This window comes from Mustelus asterias, chromosome 1 (assembly GCF_964213995.1).
Source record: "Mustelus asterias chromosome 1, sMusAst1.hap1.1, whole genome shotgun sequence".
NCBI classification, from domain to species: Eukaryota; Metazoa; Chordata; class Chondrichthyes; order Carcharhiniformes; family Triakidae; genus Mustelus; species Mustelus asterias.
The window spans coordinates 104,566,846-104,593,346 of NC_135801.1; the positions used below are offsets into that span (position 1 = coordinate 104,566,846).

Here is a 26,501-nt window from a genome sequence, read left to right on the forward strand (position 1 = left end):
CAAATCCTTCTAATGTTGAATGGATGATAGTTTCAGTACTGAAGAGATCTCCAAACTCAGCATGTTGTATTAAATCTCTGATTTGTTGCTGATTAAAGTTCTCAGCCTTTACTAGAGTCCTTATTTATGAATTAAAAACCATTTGGCTGAATTAACATTAAATAACATTTCTAAAATCTTTATACAGGTGTACCCCGGCAACACCGTGGTGAAATATGGAAACTTCTAGCAGAACAGCACCAGTTGAGGTATCAGTTACCTGTAAAACAACAGCCGAAGGACACTCCATATGAAGAATTGCTAAAGCAGCTAACGTCTCACCAGCACGCAATACTCATTGATCTTGGTAAGTGTCCCCTTTAGTGATAGCCACCGGCAGTTACTGAAGTCAACTGGGTATAATCAGTACCAAATATCCTTTTCATTCCTAATAATGGCTCTGGTTGTTCAGACAGGCTTAAAGGTTTGTGTCTCTTTACATTTAGAATACTGTAGACTGAGATGTGATCTAATGATGGTATTGTAAAATAATGAGCAGCTAGATTGCATGCCCGTTGATGGATTATTTCAGTTTGACAGATGGAGAGACCAAATTTCATGAAGTTTAACTACTCAGTAGTAGGAATAAGCTATATATCAGGCAATTTTTCTTTTCCCAGAGAGTAGGGAACTTCTGGAATTCTTTGCCAGTTTGTGTGTTATATGCTGATTCTGCATGTCTCTAAGCGTGGGTTGGACTGGTCCGTGACTGTGGCAGAGATTGCATCATGTAGAAGGTAAGTGGATCAACAGTTATGTACATATTGGCAATATGACCTCCTGGTTTGGTTTTGATTACCATAGTGGGTCAAATTCATATGTTTTGGTGCCCAGTAAAGAGGAACATGGAAGAAAAGCTGTGACTCTCCTAACTGACATTATACACTGAATGGGCGTAGTGAATGCTTTCGTTTTGTGTGCCTCCATGGTGTGGAAAACTAGAATTGCCCATGTTTTATTAACAATTATTGATTGTGATTGACTTTAATTATGAGCAAAGAGGGGATTAGGATTAATTTCATCTTGGTATAGCCAAGATCTAGCACATGCCTGACTGTAATGCCTTCTGTGGTTTTACAGATTATTCCCAAGCACTGAGTTCTTGACGAAGTATTGATAAAGTTTTCAGTGTTCTGTTCCCCCAAGGCCCAAGTGCCTCTTTCAGATGGCATTTGCAAATGCAAGTACATTTTCTCATATTAGTCACAAGGGCGTAAAATCGAGCATTTAGCAGCATTGGTAAGAGAAAATGCGTAGCCTAAGTAGTGTGCTGAGGAAATGAAATTCTCCTCAAGGTATGGCAGATATTTGAGTGTATATGATGAGGAGCTTTCAATCTTCACTGTAACCATGGTTATAAAGTTTGAGTTTAATAGAAGGCCAAGATGTTTTGCAGTCAGGGGAAATGCAAATTAAAACCAAGTTGAAACCCCGTGTTGTCTGAAATGAAACAAGGTTTGCTAATGTTTGAATTCCTGCTCTAGTACGTCTGCATTAAATTTAATGTTTTGGCTCACACAACCTATCATCCACAACCAATTAAGCGGAGACGTGCAGGGACCGAGCCAATGTCAAATGTGACAACCATGGCTGTATTACAAAAGACTTAATCAATTAACAGGGAATTCCTCAGTCTCTTAAAGTGCATGTTCTTTTAATTCAATGCACTGCGTCTTCAGAGATCTGAACAGTTTTGTGTGTTGATGTGTTTTGCTGGCAAGTCTGGTTTTAGATTTTATTATGTGCGCTGGGAAGAATATTGGAAAAATAATCAGTTCAAGTTTAAGTCTTGGCATCTTGGACATGATATCATGAGAATCTTCTGCTCGGAAAGTTTTGCTGCAGGAAAATTGCTAAATAAAGCTGCTGATGTAGATTTGCATGTTGTCAGTTATTAAAACCAGTATTCAGACAGTTGGGGAAAAAAACAGAAATTGTGGCAAAAATATAAATAAGTAAAAAATTAAAGCAAGGAGATACCATACAATCTCGTACATCATTGCAAGTGGGGAGTTAACATAGAAATTGGTTTCATGGCAGTGAATGGTGATATTCAACACTCAGTTGTGTTCATTAGTCTGATGTTCTTCCTATTTAACATTCAAGAGAATACTAATGTAGGGATGACGCGGCGACACAGCGGTTAGCACTCCTGCGTCACAGCGCCAGGGACCTGCATTCAATTCTGGGCTTGGGGGCTGTCAGTGTGGAATTTGCATATTCTCCCCCTGTCTGTGTGGGTTTCCTCCAGGTGCATTGGTTTCCTCCCACAGTCCAAAGATGCACAGGTTAGGTGGATTGGCCATGCTAAATTGCTCCTTAGTATCCAAAGATATGCAGGTTAGGTGGATTAACGATGGAAAGTGTGTGGGGTTACGGGGATAGAGCGGAGGCAAGAGCATGGGTGGGATGCTCTTTTGAAGAATTGGTGCAAACCTCAGTGGTCCGAATGGCTTATGCTGCACTGTAGGATTCTATGATTCTAAATGTAAATTTTATTCATGCAAGGATTGATAGAGCCAATGATGTGCAGCAATAAATGACTTGCATCGAAGTGCCACATAATAGGATGTGGTTCATGTTCATGGTTCACCCCATGATGAGATTCTAATCTCCGCTGTAGCTGTTTTGAGGAAGCATGAATTGAAAAGCAAGTGCTTCCCCACAGCAAGGGGAAAAATAAAGGGTGGGGTCATCATGGGGCTTCTCTTATCTTGACACCGTGTCCGATGAAGGGCCCACCCAAAATTTAATGTTTTCTTTTTCTCTTCTGCTGCTTTTTCTTAAGCATTTTGTCAACATGGACTTTAGCAAGGCCTTTGACATGGTAGGTTTTTCCATAAGATTAAATCTCATGGGATCCGGGGTGGGGTAGCCAATTGGATACAAAATTGGCTTGACAACAGAAGACAGAGGGTGGTTGTAGAGGGTTGTTTTTCGAAGTGGAGGCCTGTGACCAGCGGTGTGCCTCAGGGATCGGTGCTGAGCCCACTGTTATTTGTCATTTATATTAATGATTTGGATGAGCATTTAGGAGACATGGTTAGTAAGTTTGCAGATGGACGCCAAAATTGTTGGCATAGTGGACAGTGAAGAAAGTTATCTAGGAATGCAAAGGGATCTTGATCAATTAGCCAGTGGGCTGATGAATGGCAAATGGAGTTTATTTTAGATAAATGCGAGGTGATGCATTTTGATAGATTGAACCAGGGCAGGACTTACTCAGTTAATGGTAGGGCACTGGGGAGAGTTACAGAGCAAAGAGATCTACGGGTACAGGTTCATAGTTCCTTGAAATTGGAGTCACAGGTGGACATGGTGGTGAAGAACGCATTCGGCATGCTTGGTTTCATTGGTCAGAACATTGAATACAAGAGTTGGGACGGCTTGTTGAAGCTGTTCAAGACATTGGTAAGGCCACACTTGGAATACTGTGTACAGTTTTGGTCACCCAATTATAGAAAGGATATTATTAAACTAGAAAGAATGCAGAAAGATTTACTAGAATGATACTGGAACTTGCTGGTTTGAGTTATAAGGAGAGGCTGGATAGACTGGGACTTTTTTCCCTGGCGTGTAGTAAGCTTAGGGGTGATATTACAGAGGTCTATAAAATGATGAGGGGCATAGATAAGGTAGATAATCGACATCTTTTACCAAAGGTAGGGGAGACTAAAACTAGAGGGCAGAGGCTTAAGGTGAGAGGGGAGAGATACAAAAGGGTCCAGAGGGGCAGTTTTTTCACACAGGATTGAGAGTGTCTGAAATGTGCTGCCAGAGGTGGTAGTAGAGGAGGGTACAATTTTGTCTTTTAAAAAGCATTTAGACAGTTACATGGATTAGATTGGTATAGAGGGATATGGGCCAAACACGGGCAGTTGGGACTAGCTTAATGGTAAAAACTGGGCAGCAAAGACAAGTTGAGCCAAAGGGCCTGTCTCCATTCTGTAAACCTCTATGACTATTTTATGTCATATTCTCAAACCCCATTTACCTCCATCACGAGTTTATTGATAGGCCTGCCTATTGAGGAGATGATACTCTGATTTGGGAGTTAAGGATTCAGCAAGATAGATCATAGAAACATTAAAACAGAGAAGAGGATGTTCAGCCCATCGTATCTGTGCCAGTGGACGAAGAGATATGCAGCCTCATCTGACCTTTCTGAACTTGGTCTATAGACCTACAGGTCATGGTTCTTTAAGTAGATGTCCAAGTAAATTGCCCCTTAGTGTCCAAAGATGTGTGGGTTAGGTGGATTGGCCATGCTAAATTGACCCTAGTGTCAGGGGATTAGTGGGGTAAATATGTGAGGTTACAGGAATAGGGCCTGGGTGGGATTGTGGTCGGTGCTGACTCAATGGGCTGAATGGCCTCTTTCTGCACTATAGGGATTCGATGAATTCTACTTTTTAAATGTGGTGACAGTATCTGCCTCAAGCACCCTTTAAGGTGGTGAGTCCAGGTTCTACCACCCTCTGGGCAATAAGATATTTCCTCATCTCCTCTCCAATCTTTCTACTGATTACTTTAAGTCTATGCACCCAGGTTTTTGAGCCTCCAGCTAAGGTAAATAGGTCATCAGTATTGAGTCACTGCTTTGTTTCCTTTGAAACAAAGAAGGCTATCTCAATCTATGCAATCTTTCAGATTAGCAATCTAGCGAAAATTTTACATTTTTGACAACATCCTTGTAAATCTTTCCTCCACTCTCTCCAGTGCAATCACATATTTCCTGTAATGTGGTGACCAGAACTGTATGTAGCACTGAAGCTGTGTTCTAACTAATGTTCATACAGTTCCAGCATAACCTCCCTGTTTTCATATTCTATGCTTTGGCTAATAAAGGAAAATGCCCATATGCCACCTTATCAACTTGTTTCACTCCCTTTAAGGATCTGTGGACATGTTCCTCCATGCCACTTGATATCTTTCAATTTATTGTGTCACCCCTTGCCGTGTTGGACTGCTCAAAATATATCACCTCACACTTCTCTGGATTGAATTCCATTTTCCACCTTTCTACCCAACTGACCCATCCATCTGTATCTTCCTGCAGTCTAATGCATTCCTCCTCACTGTTAATTACATGAGCAATATTTGTATCATCTACAAATTTCTTTAAAATGCTCCCCACATTACAGTCTAAATCATTAATATAAACTTCAATAAGCAAGAGACTGATCCCTGTGAAATGCCATTAGTAACAACCTTCAAGTCACAAAGCACCCGTCGTTACCCTTTAGTTCCTGCAACTGAGCCAATTTTGGATCCGATTTCACAGAATCATAGAATCCTTACAGTGCAAAAGGAGGCCATTTGGCCCATCGGGTCTCAGATAGAGCATCTTACCCAGGCCCTTTTCCCACAACCCAGGTATTTACACTAACCCCCCCAACCTACACATTTTGGGACACAAAGGGGCAATTTAGCATAACTAATCCACCTAACCTGCACATCTTTGGAGTGTGGGAAGAAACTGGAGCACCTGGAGGAAACCCATGCAGACGCAGGGAGAATGTGCAAACTCCACACAGACAGTGACCCAAGGCTGGAATTGAACCTGAGTCCCTGGCTCTGTGAGGCAGCAGTGCTAACCGCTGTGCTGCCCCTTGCCACTCTCCTTGCGATCCCATGGTCTTTTACTCTTTGGACCAGCTTGCCACGAGTCTCCTTGTCAAAAGACTTGCTAAAATCCATATTGACCGCATTTATCACACTGCCATCATTAGCCCTACTTGCCACTTCATCAAAGCATTTAAGTTAGTCAGACATATCCTTCCCTTAAAAAAAAATCATGTTGACTTGATTAATTTATGCCTTTCGAAATGAAGGTACATTCTGTTCCTCAGAATTGATTCCAAAAATTTGCCCATGGCCAAAGTTATGTTAATTGACCTTGTATTGCTCAAATTATCCCCACTTTCCAATTTCAACAACAGCACAACTTTGAGAATCATCCAATCCTTTGACACCACTCCTATAGCCAGGGAGGATTGAAATATGACGGTCAGGGTCATAGAACATAGAACAGTACAGCACAGAACAGGCCCTTCGGCCCACGATGTTGTGCCGAGCTTTATCTGAAACCAAGATCAAGCTATCCCATTCCCTATCATCCTGGTGTGCTCCATGTGCCTATCCAATAACCGCTTAAATGTTCCTTAAGTGTCTGACCCCACTATCACTGCAGGCAGTCCATTCCACACCCCAACCACTCTCTGCGTAAAGAACCTACCTCTGCTATCCTTCCTATATGGGCGGCACGGTAGCGCAGTGGTTAGCACTGCTGCTTCACAGCTCCAGGGTCCCGGGTTCGATTCCCGGCTCGGGTCACTGTCTGTGTGGAGTTTGCACATTCTCCTCGTGTCTGCGTGGGTTTCCTCCGGGTGCTCCGGTTTCCTCCCACAGTCCAAAGATGTGCGGGTTAGGTTGATTGGCCAGGTTAAAAATTGCCCCTTAGAGTCCTGGGATGTGTAGGTTAGAGGGATTAGCGGGTAAATATGTGGGGGTAGGACCTGGGTGGGATTGTGGTCGGTGCAGACTCGATGGGCCGAATGGCCTCCTTCTGCACTGTAGGGTTTCTATTCTATGAAACAACCTGAGATATATTTAATCCTGGCCCAGTGAATTATTTACTTTCAAAGACGTCAAGTGCTTTAATATTTCTCCTCTTACTATGTACTAGCTGTTTTTTTTTTATGGTCAGAGTTCCAGTATGTGCAGTTTGTATCAAAACACTAAAAAGATAGAAGTCTCAAAATGGACATCAGACATGACATTGGTGAGATTTCACCCAAATAGCCATATTCGCTGCCAAGATGTTGGCTTCCAGCTGTGAGGCAAAGTTTTCTGTATGGCTACTGCCTGTCCTTACTAGGAAATCAGTGTAAGGAGATGGGAAAAACACAACAGCCATCGGTCAAGTCTTCAGGTAGTATCAGCATAAATCTGCTCAGTCTCTCACTACAATTATCTCAGTAATGGGAGAAGATATGAGGCCCACCAAGGGAATTTTAGCTGAAGCTTTTATCTCAATCATGGCATGTGGGGTTGCTGGCAAAGCCATCACCTTGGTGATGCACTGCTGTCTTGAACCACAACAATCCAAGTGCTGAATGCACTCCCACAGAGCTATTAGGGAGTTCCAGGATTCCCTGGCAGCAGTGAAGGAGTGAAGGAGAAGTGATATATTTCCGTGATGGGTTGGTGTGTGACTTTGAGGTGAGCTTGCAGGTGGTGGTGTTCCCATCCATGTGCTGCCTTTGTCCTTCTAGGTGGCAGAGTTTGCATGTCTGGAAGGTGCTATTGAAAGAGGTTGCTGCAGTGCATCTTATAGATGCTATACACTGCTAGCATGGTGCACTAGTGGTGGAGGGAGTGAATGTTTAAGCTGATGCTTTGAGTGGTGATCAAATGGGCTGCTTTGTTCTGGATGGTGGTGTGATTCTTGAGTACTATTGGCGCTGCACTCATCCAGTCAAGTGGAAAGTATTCCTTCACACTCCTAATTTGTTCCATCTTGGCATTGAGGAGTCAGATCTTTCACTGTAGATCCCAACCTCTTGCCAAGTCTTGTTGCCTGAGTATTTAAGTGACTGGTCCAGTTTCTGGTAAATGGCAATATGTTGATGGTGGGACATTCGGCAATGGTAATACCATTAAATATCAGGGTAAAAAACGGGCGGCACGGTAGCACAGTGGCTAGCACTGCTGCTTCACAGCTCCAGGAAACTGGGTTCGATTCCCGGCTTGGGTCACTGTCTGTGTGGAGTTTGCACATTCTCCTCGTGTCTGCATGGGTTTCTTCCGGGTGCTCCGGTTTCGTCCCACAGTCCAAAGATGTGTGGGTTAGGTTGATTGGCCATGCTAAAATTGCCCCTTAGTGTCCTGAGATGTCTAAGTTAGTGGGATTAGTGGGTAAATATGTAGGAATATGGGGGTAGGGCCTGGGTGGGATTGTGGTCGGTGCAGACTCGATGGGCCAAATGGTCTCTTTCTGTACTGTACGGTATCTATGGTATCTATGAAATTGCTTAAACTCTCTCACTGGAGATGGTCATTGTCTGGCAAATATTACTTGCCACTTATCAACCCAAGCTTGAATGTTGTTTGGGTTCACTGCACACATGGACAAACCGTGCTTCAGTACAATAAGTCCCCATTTGAAATTTTCCCCATGTTGTTTTGCTTTTACATTGGTTAGTTAATGGCCCATATTTCCATTTAGCATCGTGAGTTTCAGTTTAAAGTTGTTGCGAGTCAGGTCAGTAGGGCAGCGTGACTTGATCACCAACATTTTGGAGTGGCCTCTGCCGCTCCCTAACTCTTGTTCTCATCATTGACCTTCCCAGATCGCAGCCCCTGGCATTTCCTCTACAGGTACTCCAGTTTGCAGCTTCCCTCCTGTACAATGAAGCTGATCTTTCTGCCTTTGGCCACTCGCCTCCAGAGCCCTTTCTCTCACAATGTGTTCAGGAAGAGAAAACAACAAGCAGGAGAGGCAGGAATGCGAAGGAACCAAAAGAGAAAATACTGGAAAATCTCAGCAGGTCTGGCAGCATCTGTAAGGAGAGAAAAGAGCTGATGTTTCGCGTCCAGATGACTCTTTGTCAAGAGATTTTCTGGCATTTTCTCTTTTGGTTTCAGATTCCAGCATCCGCAGTAATTTGCTTTTATAAGGAATGTGGAAGGATCTTGCCGAGGAAGGGAAAGTAGAAAGTAGAAGGGAGGGTAAGTGGAAGGATCTTAGCGAGGGAAGGTTTGCAGCGAATGGGATGGTTAGGGAGTGGCAGAGGCCATGAACCAGAGGGTCAGTGAGAGGGAAGACTTGTCATGTTTGGGAGAACCAAGGAGTGGAATGTGTGGCAAATGGGAGGTTCAGTGAGCAGCAGGGGCAGCAAGCAGGAGGCAAGTTGAACGTTAGCATATTTCTTTTATGTTTTTAAATTTATTTTAAGAATTATTTAATTTACCAATATAGGAGTTTAGCCATGTAAAGTTTTTCACCTTGCACCTTAAATGTTTTAATGCTTTTAACCTAATGACAGAGGTCCTACATAATCCAACTGCAACGTTTACATTGGTTTTAATGGAAAATCTGTTTCACTTTAAAGTTGTTTCACTTAAAGGTGCACTTTTCAGCAACGCAACCGCAAATTTAAGCGAGTACTTGCTGTATCTGGGGACTCTGAGGATTAGACAATGGCAATTACAAGCTCTGCCCTGCCTCCCCTGCCCTCCAGACACAGGCCTGCTGAGAATGAGGGGGAGCTCCTTACCCAGACTGCCAGGTCAATAGCTCATTATTCTCCTTTACCCATTCTGCACTTTGACAAGCACTTCGCTGGGCTACACCCCTTTCTGTGGATTTTCTGGGCCAGAGTTTATGACCTTGCTACAAACTTAGGAAGTATTGCCCCTTCTCCACGTTGGCCAAGTGAAGAAAATCTCAGTCAGTATTTTGCTGTATTGCTGAACCTGGCAGTGTTTTAATCTTCTTGCTGAATTTCCAAGTTAGAAAGTGATTTATTCTCCAGCAGTGTGCCCGCAGTTAAACAGGAATGAGAGTCTATCCAATAATTAATAATTCATCATCTCTTCTAATGCATCCCCTTGAGGAGAAGTACTGTTTCCAGTTCTGTTGCCAAGCTGATCAGTGTTAAGAGCTGGCCCCGCTTTCTATTCTCACAGTGACACACTACTCTGGCAGTGACATAGTTGCTGTATCTCAATGTCACTTGGGCACAGCCTATGAGGTTTGTTTTTAAAGAAGTTTAATTTGAATAGAATTGGGAGAGTGTACCTTATATTAAACCTATTGTTCCCCAACACTCGGAGGTGGTGCCATATGTGATAGTCTGCTGATTTTTGTCTGTCCCTGCTCTGCATAGCATGCTGCCATAGAAACAAGGTCATACTGTGGGCAGGGAAAGGGAGGAGTGTACAGCTCGAGTTCCCTGACCTGTAACTTGAGCCAAACCCTCGCAGTCTTGGCTGAGATTCAGATGACTGTTTCAGAAGGAATTGTGATAACTTATTGCCGGACAGTGCAAAGCTCGCTTTGTAAAGCTTGCTTTTTTGGTGGAGAATATCGGTTGAACCACATTTTGGTACATGGCATGACACGTCTAACTAGCAGGTTGTAGATGCAGTGTTACTCCTACTGTAAATCCTTGTCATCTAGATTCTTCGTCAAAATTGTTGAAATATGCAGTGTTATTTACTTTGGACAGCCCTTGCTGAAAAAATACCTTTTTCTGGTGCAGATCTTAAAATCCATCATAAATAAAAACAGAAAAAGCTGTATAAACTTTGCAGGTCCGGCAGCATCTGTGGAGAGAGGAAGAGAGTTAACATTTCCAATCCATATGACCCCTCTACAGAACAGAAGAGGGATAAAAATGTAATGAATTATATAGTTGGAGAGTGGGTGGGGCAGACTGAAAGGTCAGTTGGAGGTAAGGAGAGATCGACAAAGATGTCATAGAAATGAGACAAAGGGGGTGTTAATGTTGGAATTAAGGACTGAAGGAGTGCTAATAGTGGCAGAAAGGTAACATAGCAGAATAAAGGTGCTCAGTGAGAACAAGACTGAAAAACAGTGGGACAGATGGCAGTGTGGGGGAGGTATGGGGTGCGGTTGTATTGGGGCAAACAAAGAAATCAAAAAACAAAACCAGGGTCAAGATGGAGTTCACAGTCTAAATTTGGTGAACTCAATGTTGAGCCCAGAAGGCTGTAGAAAAAGAAGAGATGTTGCTTTTCCAGTTTGCGCTGCACATGACTGGAGCATTGCAACAGGCTGAGGGCAGACATGTTGGCATGAGAGCAAGATGCTGAGTTGAAGAGGCAAGTAATTGGAAGGTTGGAGTCATGCTTGTGGACGGAGCGAAGGTGTGCCGCAAAGTCTGTGTTTAGCTTCCCCAATGTAGAGACTGCACTGGGGGCAGCGAATACAGTCAACCAGATTGGAGGAGGTGCAAGTGAAATGCTGCTTCAGCTGAAAGGAGATTTTGTGCTGTTGGACATTGAGAAGAGGGGTGGTAAAGGGGCATGTTGCATCTTCTGCGATTACATGGTGAGGTGCCATGGGAAAGGGATGATGGTTTGGACAGGGGAGGGGGAGTGGCTGAGATCATAGAACATAGAACAGAACAGAACAGGCCCTTCGGCCCACAATGTTGTGCCGAGCTTTATCTGAAACCAAGATCAAGCTATCCCACTCCCTATCATCCTGGTGTGCTCCATGTGCCTATCCAATAACCGCTTAAATGTTCCTAAAGTGTCTGACTCCACTATCACTGCAGGCAGTCCATTCCACACCCCAACCACTCTCTGCGTAAAGAACCTACCTCAGACATCCTTCCTATATCTCCCACCATGAACCCTATAGTTATGCCCCCTTGTAATAGCTCCATCCACCCGAGGAAATAGTCTTTGAACATTCACTCTATCTATCCCCTTCATCATTTTATAAACCTCTATTAAGTCTCCCCTCAACCTCCTCCGCTCCAGAGAGAACAGCCCTAGCTCCCTCAACCTTTCCTCATAAGACCTACCCTCCAAACCAGGCAGCATCCTGGTAAATCTCCTTTGCACTCTTTCCAGTGCTTCCACATCCTTTTATAGTGAGGTGACCAGAACTGCACACAATATTCCAAATGTGGTCTCACCAAGGTCCTGTACGGTTGCAGCATAACCCCACGGCTCTTAAACTCCAACCCCCTGTTAATAAAAGCTAACACACTATAGGCCGCCTTCACAGCTCTATCGACTTGAGTGGCAACCTTTAGAGATCTGTGGATATGGACCCCAAGATCTCTCTGTTCCTCCACAGTCTTCAGAACCCTACCTTTGACCCTGTAATCCACATTTAAATTTGTCCTACCAAAATGAATCACCTCACATTTATCAGGGTTAAACTCCATCTGCCATTTTTCAGCCCAGCTTTGCATTCTATCTATGTCTCTTTGCAGTCTACAACAGCCCTCCACCTCATCCATTACTCCACCAATCTTGGTGTGATCCGCAAATTTACTGATCCACCCTTCAGCCCCCTCCTCTAGGTCATTAATAAAAATCACAAAGAGCAGAGGACCAAGCACTGATCCCTGTGGCACTCCGCTAGCAACCTGCCTCCAGTCCGAAAATTTTCCATCCACCACCACCCTCTGTCTTCGATCAGATAACCAGTTACCTATCCAATCGGCCAACTTTCCCTCTATCCCACACCCCCTTACTTTCATCATAAGCTGACCATGGTGGACCTTATCAAACGCCGTACGAAAATCCATGTATATGACATCAAATGCCCTACCTTCATCAACACACTTAGTTACCTCCTCAAAAAATTCTATCAAATTTGTGAGGCATGACTTGCCCTTCACGAATCCGTGCTGACTATCCCGGATTAATCCGCATCTTTCTAAATGGTCGTAAATCCCATCCCTAAGGACCTTTTCCATCAACGTACCAACCACTGAAGTAAGACTAACCGGCCTATAATTACCAGGGTCATTTCTATTCCCTTTCTTAAACAGAGGAACAACATTCGCCACTCTCCAGTCCTCTGGCACCATCCCCGTGGACAGTGAGGACCCAAAGATCAAAGCCAAAGGCTCTGCAATCTCATCCCTTGCCTCCCAAAGAATCCTAGGATATATTTCATCAGGCCCAGGGGACTTATCGACCTTCAGTTTATTCAAAACTGCCAGGACATCCTCCCTCCGAACATCTATTTCCTCCAGCCTATTAGCCTGTAACACCTTCTCTTCCTCAAAAACATGGCCCCTCTCCTTGGTGAACACTGAAGAAAAGTATTCATTCATCACCTCTCCTATCTCTACTGACTCCATACACAAGTTCCCACTACTGTCCTTGACCGGCCCTAACCTCACCCTGGTCATTCTTTTATTCTTCACATAAGAATAAAAAGCCTTGGGGTTTTCCTTGACCTGACCCGCCAAGGACTTCTCATGTCCCCTCCTAGCTCTCCTAAGCCCCTTTTTCAGCTCATTCCTTGCTAACTTGTAACCCTCAATCGAGCCAACTGAACCTTGTTTCCTCATCCCTACATAAGCTTCCCTCTTCCTTTTTACAAGACATTCCACCTCTTTCGTGAACCATGGTTCCCTCACTCGGCCATTTCCTTCCTGCCTGACAGGGACATACCTATCAAGGACACCCAGTATTTGTTCCTTGAAAAAGTTCCACTTTTCATTAGTGCCTTTCCCTAACAGTTTCTGTTCCCATCTTATGCCCCCTAATTCTTGCCTAATCGCATCATAATTACCTCTCCCCCAATTGTAAACCTTGCCCTGCCATACGGCCCTATCCCTCTCCATTGCAATAACAAAAGACACCGAATTGTGGTCACTATCTCCAAAGAGCTCTCCCACAACCAAATCTAACATTTGGCCCGGTTCATTTCCCAGTACCAAATCCAATGTGGCCCCACCTCTTGTCGGCCTATCCACATATTGTGTCAGGAAACCCTCCTGCACACACTGAACAAAAGCTGCCCCATCCGAACTATTTGACCTACAAAGGTTCCAATCAATATTTGGAAAGTTAAAGTCCCCCATGACAACTACCCTGTGACCCCCACACCTATCCATAATCTGCTTAGCAATTTCTTCCTCCACATCTCTATTACTATTTGGGGGCCTATAGTAAAATCCTAACAATGTGACCACTCCTTTCCTATTTCTAACTTCAGCCCATATTACCTCAGTGTGCAGACCCCCCTCGAAGTGCCTTTCCACAGCCGTTAAACTATCCTTGATTAACAATGCCACTCCTCCACCTCTTTTACCAGCTTCCCTACGCTTACTGAAACATCTATACCCCGGAACGTCCAACAACCATTCCTGTCCTTGTTCTACCCATGTCTCCATAATGGCCACAACATCGTAGTCCCAAGTACCAATCCACGCTCCAAGTTCATCTACCTTGTTCCGGATGCTCCTTGCATTGAAGTAGACACACTTCAACCCACCTTCCTGTCTACTGGTACCCACCCTTGACCTTGATACCTTCCCCAATACCTCACTACCCTCAACACTGACTTCCGGATTACAACTCCTTTTCCCACCCCCCTGACAAATTAGATACACAGATAAAGATGTGTTTAGCGGTGACAAAGTGCTGGAGTGAGGATGATCCTTTGAAGGCGGAGGCTAGTGGGGTGAAAAATATGGACATGAGGGACTCTGTCATGGTCTGGAAGGGAGGGGAAGGGGTGAGGGCCAAGGTGAGAAGGATGGGTCAGACACGGTTGTGTACCTTGTCAATCACGGTGGGGTGGAAATCGCAATTAAAGAAAAGGACAGGTATGTCAGAAGTGCTGATGCCACCTTCGAGGTTCCCCTCCCCCCTTACTGGAAACCTTACTTTTATTAATGTATTGAAGAGAGAAATGGATAGTTTTCTAGACATTGAAGTCATCAGGCGTTATGGGGGGGAGAGCGGGAGTATGGCAGTGAGATAGAGGATCAGCCATGATTATATTGAATGGCGGAGCAGTATCGATATGGCTTATTCCTATTTTCTATAAACCCAGATAGGCTTAGTTCAGTTATGCCCAAGGTGATTTTCCTAGTTGAAGTCTATTGGATTCAACCTGTGACCTGTAATGTGAACCATGGCTGACTTGAACGTTGACAAAGACAAAATGGCAGCGGTGAGCATGGAGTAATCTTGGTCTATTTTCATGCCCTGACACTTTCCATTTTCACTGTGTGAAGGGTTAAATCCGAAACCATAGAATCTGGAGATGCCAAGGCAATATCCTTATATCAGGAGGCAGTGAACATGGGTGGTATAGTGGCACAGTGGTTAGCACTGCCGCCTCACAGCTCCAGGTTCAATTCCAGCCTTGGGTTACTGTCGGTGTGGAATTTGCACATTCTCCCCGTGCCTGGGTTTCCTCCAGGTGCTCCGGTTTCCCCCCACACTCCAAAGATGCACAGGTTAGGTTGATTGGTCATGCTAAATTGTCCCTTAGTGTCCCAAGATGTGTAGGGTTAGGGGGATTAGAGGGGTAAATATGTAGGATAATCCATTGGAAAGTCGGTGCAGACTCAATGGGCCAAATGGCCTCCTTCTGCACTGTAAGGATTCTATGATCTGAACAATGAGAACTGTGAGGAAGATCCTGGCAATGGACAAACCTGAGGTGCTCCAGAGTGTTGGAGCAATCGGTAAAGAGGCTGAGATTGGCATGACGGATGGTCATGTGGTTTGGGCAGGGCTAAAGGTAGAAAGTGTAAACGGTGGAAAGGGGACTTCCATCACTTATTTTCAAACAAGGTTGTGAGGGGAGTCGGGTTCTTCATCAACATTTGTTAAAATAAATTGTATCCATTGCATTACCGACTTGTCAATTAGGAAAGCAATAGCCTCTTTACACTTTTATAGATTTATGGATCGTCCCTAACGTATTTGTTTACCATTCTAGTTGTTAGGCAATAGAGGGTGTAACATTGACCACAGGCTGCTTTTAGACTGGAGCCTGTGGGTTTTGCACCATAACAACTCCACCTCCGACTACGTGCAAAGAATTGGATATCTTAGTGAGCAATTTCAATTTCCATTTCAAAATCTAAATAATTGACCTATATATTGAGTATCAACATGATTTACTGCGTGTAGTTTAAGCTAAGCAGTCACGTCCTTTTGTAGAGACTATGGTTTATAGTCTTCATACATGTTGCCACCTCTTACCCTCTGCTCAACTGTTCAGAAACATCCAGCTCTGAATCTCCACGAGGGGTGTTATTGCTATATTTTTGGGAGATTGTCAGAACCCTTGGGAAAATAGTATAAACAGCCATTTTTAACCTTTAATGCCATTTATCCAAGGTTCTCTGATAGAAATTCCAGGCATTGTAACAACACAAAGAGCAGAAGTAGACCATACAACCCCCCCCCACCGCAACCCCCGCCCCCCCCCCCCCCCCCCTCCCACTGTGTCTGTTCTGCCATTCCAGTAAAGTTATGGCTGATTAGATTTGTGTCTCCATTATACTTTCCTGCCAGTTCCTCATAACCTTTGACACGCTTGAAGTTCAAGAATCTATTGAAATGCTGAGTGATCCCAGCCTCCACTGCTCTCAGGAGTAGAGAATTCCAAATACACACAACCCTTTATTAGCAGAAATTCATCCTCCTTTCTGTCTTAAGTCAGTGTCCCCTTAATCTGAAACTGTGCCCCTAGTTTTATTTATTAGTGTCACAAGTAGGTTTACATTAACACTGCAATGAAGTTACTGTGAAAATCCCCCGTCGCCACACTCCGGCGCCTGTTCGGGTACACTGAGGGAGAATTTAGCATGGCCAGTGCACCTAACCTGCATGTCTTTCAGACTGTGGGAGGAAACCGGAGCACCCGGAGGAAACCCACGCAGACATGGGGAGAACGTGTAGACTCCGCACAGACAGTGACCCAAGCCGGGAATCGAATCCCGGCCCCTGGCGCTGTGAAGCAGCAGTGTTAACCACTGTGTACCACATTCCCTCATAAGGGGAAAATCCACTCAGCATAAGCCCTGTCATGACCTCTCAGAATCTTAACTTTGTTTCAATGAGTTCACCTCGCAACCTGCTCAAGCTTCCTTCACAAGACAGCCTCGCCATCCCAGGTTTCAGCCTCGTGGCATTTCTCTGAACCGTCTCCAATGCAAGTATATCGCTCCTTTAAAGATCAAAACTGTACGCAGTACTCCAGGTGTGGTCTCATCATCATTGTAGCAAGTCTGCCCTTCATTTATTCTCCACCCCACCTTACAATAAAGGCCAACATCCTATTTGCCTTCCTAATCACTTGCTGTATTTACATACTAACTTTGATGTACTTGTGCATATGATTCATGTACAAACACAGGCAGATCTCTCTGGACTATAGCATTCTGTTGCCTTCCCCCGTTTAAATAATGCTCTGCTTTTCCATTCTTCCTACCAAAGTGGACCTAACATTTTTCCACATTATATTCCACCTGCCTTGTTTTTGCCCATCCACTGAACCTATCTAAATTTCTATCCTGACTGACGGTGTCCTCACTACTCGCTCTCCTACTTATCATTGTACCATCAGCAAATTTGGCTTAAATGCAATCTGCCCCTTCATCCAAGTCATTAATATAGATTGTAAATAGTTGAGACTCTGGCACTTTTGCTTGTGGCACCCCATTGGTTACAGCTTGCCGACCTGAAAATGACTCATTTGTCCTGACTCGGTTTCCTCATTGTTAGCCAATCCTCCATCCGTGATATTATGGTCCCCCAGCACCATGAGCTCTTAACCTTTTTTCTGTAACACTTTTTGTGGCACCTTCTCGAATGCATTTTGGAAAGCCAACTACATGGCATCTACTGGTTCCTCACCCTGCTCATTACATTCTCAAAGAACTCTGATACATTTGTCAAACACTGTGGCCAGGATTCTCCCAAACAAATTCCAAGTGCCGAATTCACGTAAAAACTGGAATAAATCCCACTGGTCTTTTCAGTGGGCTTTTCAAAATGTATCTCCCACGCTCTGTGCATCACAGAGTGCCCTAGTGAGATTCACGGTAAAAATCAGGGTGGTGGAGAGGTCAGCAACATAGAGCTGAGTGGGCCACTGCACATGTGCCGATCTGTCAGAGCGAAGATCGGCACATGCGTAGTAGCCCCACACGGCTGGCCTCCCGATCGCTGGCCAGCACAGCAACCCCCCATTGCTACCCCTCCGAACCCCTGATCACTGGCCTTCTGGATGTCTCCGGACCAGCCCTGATCGCTGTCCTCCCTCCCTCTGTCACTGATCCCAAGTGCAGAGTGGCAGTGGGACCACCCCCCACCCCCACCAATCTCTCTCTCGCTCTCCTCCCCACCCCAAAACAGGCCTGGCCCCAACCCATTGGCACTGCCCGATGCCTGGTAGCCTGTGCCAAGGTGCCCCTTGAGCATTGCCACTTTGCTCCTTGGGCAGTGCCAGGGGGGCTAGGCTGGCAATGCCCAGAGGGCACCCCCTGACCTCCTGAGGAGTTCTTTCACTCCAGTGGTGCCGGGCCGCCAGCTTCCAGTTAGTGGGGAGCTGTTGTAAACCCCACGGGAGTGGAGACCTCTGTCCCAGGCCCGCTAATTATATTTAAGTCAGAATTTTAATATTCAAATCAGCTCCATGCCGATTTCCAGCGCGAAGCTGACAACGCCGGAAATCTGGCGGCCGAAGACGTGCAGAAGCCGTAGCGCCAGCGGGAAGCCTGTTAAATGGCATTCACTTATGCTATTATGCCAGAGCAGCGCAGCAGGCTGGGAGAATCAGCCCCCCCCACCCCGCCACCACCAACGTTTCCTTTCATATAGCCATGTTCACTCTGCCTGATTGTGTTATGATTTTCTAAATTTTCTGGTGTTCTTCCTTCATGGATTCCAGCATTTTCCCTGAGTTTATTACTTTCTGAACAGTGGTGCTACCTCTGATTTTCCTATCAGCTGGGATAACTTTTCCAGAATCTGGGGAATGTTGGAAGATTATAACCAATACATCCACTTTCTCTGCAGTCACAGCTTTGCAGACCCTCAGATCCAGAGGACGTGACAGCCTTTAGTCCCAGTAATTTGCTAAATATTTTATCTCTAATAATGTTTTTAATTTCCTCCCTTCTGGCCACTGATTTTTCTGCTATTATTGAGAAGCCTCTAGTGACTTCTACTGTGCAGACAGATAAAAAATCTTTGTCCAAAGTTTCTGCTATTTCCTTGTTTCCCATTATTAGTTCCCCATCCTCTAAGTGACCATGTAATGACTCTCTTTCTTCCTATTTAGCTATAGAAGCTCTTGCCCTCTGTCTTTATGTTTTATGCCAGCTTACTCTCATTTTGTTTTGTCATCATTTGCTGGTTTCTTAAATTTCCCCCACTAAATCTGGCCTGCCACTAAAATTGGCATTGTTTTCTTTTAATTTAATGCCAACCTTAAAGTTCATTTTTCTTGTAGAGTCCTTCTTTATAACTCAGATATATCTTTGTTGAGATTTATGAAATATCTCCTTAAATGTCTGCTATTGGTTATTTACTGAATTACCTTTTAATCTATTTTCCTGTTCACTTTAGTCAACTTTGTCTTCGTATCTTTGCAATTACCTTAACATAAGTTTAAGACACTTGTTTCAGACCCAATTTTCTCACCCTCAAACTGAATGTGAAATTCCATGTTATGATCACCTCCCTAGAGGATCCTTTACTATGAGATCGTGAATTAATTCTCACTCATTATACGTTATCAGACCTAAAATATCCTGCACCCTGATTTGTTCTAGAACGTGTTGTTCTACAAAGCTGTCCAGAATACAGTCTGTGAAGTCTTCCTCAGGGCTACCTTTGCCAATTTGATTTTCCAGAGTGAAGATTGAAATTGCCCACTATTATTGCAGTACCTTTCTTACAAGGCCCCCATTATTTCTTGATTCTGTCTTGCACTGTAGCTACAGCTGGAGGGCCTGTAGGCAACTCCCGCCGGTGACTTCTTTCCCTTGCTACTCTAATTTCCCATGCCAATTTCTCATTACTGTACCTTTCTCATTCTTAATTAACAGAGGGAACCTATCTCTTTTTCCTTTCCTCGGAGAATTCCTCAGGGAATTTCGCAGTAACTTCATTGCAGTATTAATATAAGCCTTACTTGTAAATAAACTAATTACTAATAAATAAACTTTAAACTTTCACTTTTTTTCTGTCTTCCAAAATGTTAATTACTCCTGAATATTCAACTCCCAAACTTGGTCACCTTATAACCAGATCTCTGTCATAGTTATCAAATCATACCTATTTATTTCTGTTTGTGCAACCAATTTGTCTATCTAATGAAAGTATCTGAATGCAGGAAGCAGAGCCTTTAATTTTCTATTTTTTATAACTTTTCCCTCCACTGACCTATTTGCTGGCATGCTCTGTTATCTATATGCTTTGTTACTACTTAGCTATTGTTATCCATATCACCTCCATCTTTTCCTAGTATTGGTGCCAATGCTCCATGAATCAAAACCCATTTCTCCTGCACCATCTTTGAGTCACACATCCAACACTCTGATCTTATTGATCCAATGCCAATTTGCTTGTGGCTCAGATGGTAATCCAGAGGTTATAAACTTTGTGGTTCTGCTTTTTAATTTAACCCCATACCTGCACATACTCCCCCAGCAGAACTTCATTATTGGGTGTTAATGACGTAGGTAAGACTAAGTGGATCATGACACCTGAATCTTGCCCTCTCACTTCAAGTTTCTCTCCAGTCCCAAGGTGATGCCTTTAACAGCGGACGGGCAACACATCCTACTCAGTACTCTTGGCTACAAAGAACCGTATCAATTCCCGTAACTATGCAGTCCCCTATGTTTCTTTTTATTCCCCCAACTTGAATGACATCTGTTTAAATTGTATTTTAATTTGGCTTCTGCTTTCTTCAGCACTGTGTCTAAAGTCATGATTGGTATGATTCTGACCTCAATGTGTTATCCTTCCTTGCCCACCCTCCAGCATTCAAAATGGTCAGACATGCCGATAGCCAACATAGCTATTCTCTTCTGTCTCGCTTCTATTCAGCTACATTGGACTGTACCAGATTGTTTGAAATATTAATGAGCTGTTCGGCTTTGAACTGTGCTTCAAATTCTTATCCATCACCAAGTTGGCTGTCTTACATCTCCACAACATTGCCTTTATCACTTGTCTGTCTGATTTCCCCAATGCTATCAATTTTACCTTTCCTTTCTCCCTCTCGATATAAAGCTCAGCCTCAATATCCTATTCATCCACCTATCAGTTGCATCATTGTTGACCTTCATTGAATTTTTTTCTTCCAACTAAACACATTTTAGAAACCTCTTCTCGAAAGGCTTTTACCTGCTCGATCTATGTAACCTCCTCCAGCCTTGCATTGTCTTGGCATTCCTTGATCCACTAATTCTGGCCTCTAATGAACATGCTTCCCTCTGTTCAACTCGAGACAGTGAGTTCTAAAGTTACCTCTGCTCTACTGTCTAGAGTACCATCCCCTAACCTCGCTGTTTCCTATAGGAGAGATTGGAGAGAAAACATAATGGGACATTGACTGGAGGTGAGTGTGTTTTCCCTGTTTCCTCCCCCCTCCCCGCCAACACTTTGTAAATTTCAAACTGTCCCGGAGACATTGGGATCCTGAGGCAAAGTCCAGAACCAGGATTTTGAAATTGTGCCTGCACCGGGTCACAAACCTATTGGCATTTGGTCTCTGCAAGTACTGTCTGATCACTCCTGCCAGTGCTGTCACGACAGGTACATTTGCAACATGTTGATCGGTAACAACGCCGGTTTGAAAGATAGCTATAAGCTATAACTAACATTTTAATTTTGATAAATTTATCCCTGGAGCAAAGTTGCCTCAAAGGTTTCCCAAAGATGTAAGCCAGTGCTTATGCACAGAGACTGACCACAAGTAAATGTTTTAAGTGCATTTGTTTATTTTGGACAGGCGAGAAAATTGTTGAACAGAATTGTTAAATCTGGGCTTATCTCGTGAGGTTGCTGTTTTAAAAGGGCCCTTTTGTATAAGTCGTTTTTCACGATCCTCTTTGCATTTGGTATCTCGTGGTTAAGGTGGAGTTCACACCAGCATAAATAACAACTTATTCTGAATGTGTTCATGCTCTTGTTCAGACTCATTTGTAACACTTGCTCTTTTATATATTGGACCTCTGCTCCGTACTGTTTTCATGTATATTCCATCTGTCTTTCCCCGTCTGTTATACCCATCCCAAATGTTCATGTAAGTTACTCGTTAATAACACACACACTGCTTAACTTCCAGGGACACCTTTAGAATGAAACTCATGATGAGTTTAGGGCCTTTTCTAAGTTAGTGCCCACCATTTGATGCTATTTTCATTTGAAGCTGCTGGTGAGATGTATTTGAACTGAGTGGGTGCAAAATGTGTTCTATTGTAATGAGTTAGTAGATATACTGGTTAAGAAATGAGCTTTAGTGAAACCTTGAACATTTTCAGTTTGAATCGTCAATGTGAACAACAGAGCTTCCCCATTTATTTCCTCCACTCCCCACCTGAAGTGTTACTTCATAGAAACATAGAAAAACTACAGCACAAACAGGTCCTTCAGCCCACAAGTTGTGCCGAACACATCCCTACCTTCTAGACCTACCTATAACCCTCCATCCTATTACGCTCCATGTACTCATCCAGGAGTCTCTTAAAAGACCCTATTGAGTTCGCCTCCACCACCACTGACGGCAGCCGATTCCACTCGCCCACCACCCTCTGTGTGAAAAACTTACCCCTAACATCTCCCCTGTACCTACCCCCCAGCACCCTAAACCTGTGTCCTCTCGTAGCAGACATTTCCTGTTGGATATTTTTGCCATTCCTGTATCTCACTCAAGTGGATGTTCGTGAATCTCTCAAGCGGGTTGGGTATTCAATGAAGAGGACATAACCGCTGTAAATAAAACTTTCTCACCCATTATCACATTGGTTTTTAAAGATCTGGCTTAAATATTTTGACTATAACCCCCCCCCCCCCGCCCCCGTCCAACTCCCCGTCCGAGGCTTTCTCCACCCCACCTCACCCACAATGTTTCTCCCTATCTACACTATCTGTTCCCCTTTAATAACCTGAAAACCTAGGTCAGATGACTTCTTAATCTTTTTTAATTCTTTCTAAGTTCCAAGTCAGGATGATGTGTGGCTTGGAGAGGAGCTTGCACTGCAGGTGGTGGTGTTCCTATGCATCTGCTGTCCTTGTCTTTTTTGGTGATAGAGGTTGGAGGTTCAGAAGGTCCTGTCAAAGGAGCCTTGGTGAGTTGCTGCAGTGCATCTTTTATGTGGTACACACTGCTGTGGCTTGGTGGTGGAGGGAGTGAATGTTTAAAGTGGGAGGAGGGGTGCCGGTCAAGTGGGCTGCTTTGTCCTGGATGCTGTTGAGCTTCTTGAGTGTTGCTGGAACTACACCCATCCAGGCAAGTGGAGAATATTCCATCACACTCCTAACTTGAGCGTTGCAGATGATGGACAGGCTTTGGGGAGTCAGGAAGTGAGTTAGTCACTGCGGAATTCCCAGCCTCTGACCTGCTCTTGTAGCCACAGTACTTGTGTGGCTGGTCCAGTTCAGATTTTGGTCAGTGATTCGATTTGAGTTGCTGTAGGGGATCCTGTAGATCATACATAGAGCAGCCACAAAATCGTGGTGATGGAGAGGGTGGATATTGATTCTGGTAATGGGAGTGCAGTCAAGCAAACTGCTTTGAGGAAGTTGCTGCTGAGCTTCTTGAGTGCTGTTGGAACTTTATCCACCCATGGAAGTACAGAGTATTTCATTGCACTCCTGACTTCAGGCTTGTAAGTGATAAATGAGCTTTGAGAAGTCAGGAGGTGATTCTACGCATCTTGTACCGGGATAGGAACCCTGTAGCTTACTGTGCATGTGACATGAAGACATAATGGCCACATTTGGGCAGGTAGGAATAGAGCTCCAGAAATGCATCGTAAAAGAAAGACATGCATTTGTATAATGCCTTTCATAGTCATCAAGAATCCCAACGCACTTTACAATCAATGAATACTTTTGAAGTGTAATCACTTTTGTAGTGTCGGAAACTCAACAGCTAGTGTGTTCGTAACATGCCCTTGCAAACCACAATGCGATAATGACCAGGTAAACTGTTCTGATAGTATTGGCTCGAGAGAGATATTTGTCAGGAAACCAGAGATAATTCCTTCATCATCTTTGAAGTGATGTCCTGGAATCTTTTATGTCCAATGGGTCAAAATCCTGGAATTCCCTCCCTAACGACATTGTGGGTCAACCTACAGCACATGGACTGCAGTGATTCAAGAAGGCAGCTCACCACCACCTTCTCAAGGGCAACTAGGGATGGGCAATAAATGCTGGCCAGCCAGCGCCGCCCATGTCCCATGAATTAATAAAAAATAACTTGAGGGGGCTGACAGAACCTCAGCTTAACATGACATTCAAAAACATCATTAAAATACACTATGGACTTGAGGCAGTGAAGGAAACGAGTGGTCAACAGTGTTAAAGGTAACAAAGATGTTGCAGAAGAATGAGGAGCTATTACCACTGTCATGCAGAAAGTTGATGACTTTGACCAGAGTACTGGGAGTGGGTTGGTTGGAATCCAGATTCCAAAGACTTGTAAAGGCAGTCATGGGGAAGCCACACAGGTAGGCCTACATTGCAACAGTGGCTACACTTCTCAAGTATTTCATTGACTTTAAAGCAATTTAAGATGTCTTGTGGTTGTGAAAAACCTGATATAAATGTGAGTCTTACTTTTTAGTTGAAGTAATGGCAATGTATTCTCGCAACTGAAAAGTTATGATGTGGAGATGCTGGCGTTGGACTGGGGTGGGCACAGTAAGAAGTCTCACAACACTAGATTAAAATCCAACAGGTTTATTTGGAATCACGAGCTTTCAGAGCGCTGCTCCTTCATCAGGTCAGTGGAGACACACTTCAAGACACATGACAACGCAGAATTGCCGAGCAGAAATTGATAGCCAAGTTCCGCACGCATGAGGATGGCCTCAACCGGGATCTTGGGTTCATGTCACACTACCTGTAACCCCCACCATTTGGCCTGGGCTTTGAAAATTCTGCTAACTGTCCTGGCTTGAGACAATTCACACCTCTTTAAAAATAGTCCACTCACCTGATGAAGGAGCAGCGCTCCAAAAGCTTGTGATTCCATATAAACCTGTTGGACTTTAACCTGATGTTGTGAGATTTCTTACTGAAAAGTTGAATATAGTACAATGGTCTTGCAGCAAAAGCTATGTCCAATAACATTCCAGTTACTGTATCTTAGGTGATGTCTCGTTTTTTGAATTTCTCATTAACTCATGTTCACAAGGATCATATTCTAACTCCTTTGTTTCTCTTTCAATCCAATGACCTCTTACCCTCACCATCTTACACTTCCATTTCAAGTTTGCTGACGACACCACTGTAGTGGGTCGGATCTCAAACAATGACGAGAGTATAGGAATGAGTTGGAGAATCTGGTGAACTGGTGCGGCAACAATAATCTCTCCCTCAATGTCAACAAAATGAAGGAGATTGTCATCAACTTCAGGAAGCATAAAGGAGAACATGTCCCTGTCTACATCAACGGAGACGAAGTAGAAAGGGTCGAGAGCTTCAAGTATTTAGGTGTCCAGATCACTAACAAGCTGTCCTGGTCCCCCCCATGTTGACACTATAGTTAAGAAACGCCTCCACTTTCTCAGAAAACTAAGGAAATTTGGCATGTCAGCCACAACACTCACCAACTTTTACAGATGCACCATAGAAAGCATTCTTTCTGGTTGTACCACAGCTTGGTATGCCCCCTGCTCTGCCCAAGACCACAATGAACTACAAAAGGTTGTGAATGTAGCCCAATCCATCACGCAACCAGCCTCCCATCCATTGACTCTGTCTACACTTCCCACTGCCTCGGCAAAGCAGCCAACATAATTAAGGACCCCACGCACACCGGACATTCTCTCTTTCACCACCTTCCGTCGGGAAAAAGATACAAAAGCCTGAGGTCACGTACCAACCGACTCAAGAACAGCTTCTTCCTTGCTGCTGTCAGACTTTTGAATGGACTTGCCTTGCATTAAGTTGATCTTTCTCTACACCCTAGCTATGACTGTAACACTACATTCTGCACCCTCTCGTTTCCTTCTCTATGAACGGTATGTTTTGTCTGTATAGCGCGCAAGAAACAATACTTTTCACTATGTTAATACATGTGACAATAATAAATCAAATCAAAATCCACACTTTTGCTCATAATCATAAAATACATTTGTCAACTTCTTTGGATTGTACACATTTATTGTTCACACCCTTCAGTCCTCTGGTGACGCAATAGCTGAGTCACTACATCTTGATCTTCTCTGAGGGAACTGTGAGAAAATCTTGTTTCTTTTCGTTATTGAAGGTCACCATAAAATCAAGTCTACTGCTTCCCTCTGCCATAGAGATGATTTGTATGTCGGAAATGAACAAATGAAGGGTGTTTTATTACCTTTGGTGTTATCTTCCTTTTTTGAATTATTTAAAGAAATTTCTTGTTCCTACTTTGCCCTCTTTGTTTCTCAGGTGGAGTGCCAGGAGCTTTCTTCTTTAAGCTTCTGGGTGTATAATTATCTTGGTTTAACATATTCTCTTGTGTTGCCAACTTCATCAAAGAACTAAGATGTGAATTCCGAATGAAAGCTTGTTTATAGTATGAGCTGAACCACTAAGAAGCCTTTAGCTTGGGTGGAGAGCAACAACAAACTGACCAACCAGTTTGTATTACACATTGCACTTTTACACTGCCACTTGGTTCCAAACATTATTCATCCATTAGAATGAATTGTTGACGATAACATAATTCACATTCTGCTGTGTAGGGTTAAGAAAGGGGGACA

The 26,501-nt window shown here is 43.9% G+C and overlaps 1 protein-coding gene across 8 annotated transcripts in view; it reads left to right on the forward strand.

Annotated features, from left to right (window-relative positions):
• tbc1d1 (TBC1 (tre-2/USP6, BUB2, cdc16) domain family, member 1) overlaps positions 1–26,501 on the forward strand; it is a 247,893-nt gene that overhangs the window by 208,035 nt on the left and 13,357 nt on the right. For all 8 annotated transcript variants that reach the window (XM_078215933.1, XM_078215889.1, XM_078215906.1 and 5 more), the window contains one exon: positions 188–346. In XM_078215933.1, coding sequence (XP_078072059.1) covers positions 188–346 — 159 coding nt within the window. The remainder of the gene's footprint in view (positions 1–187; positions 347–26,501) is intronic.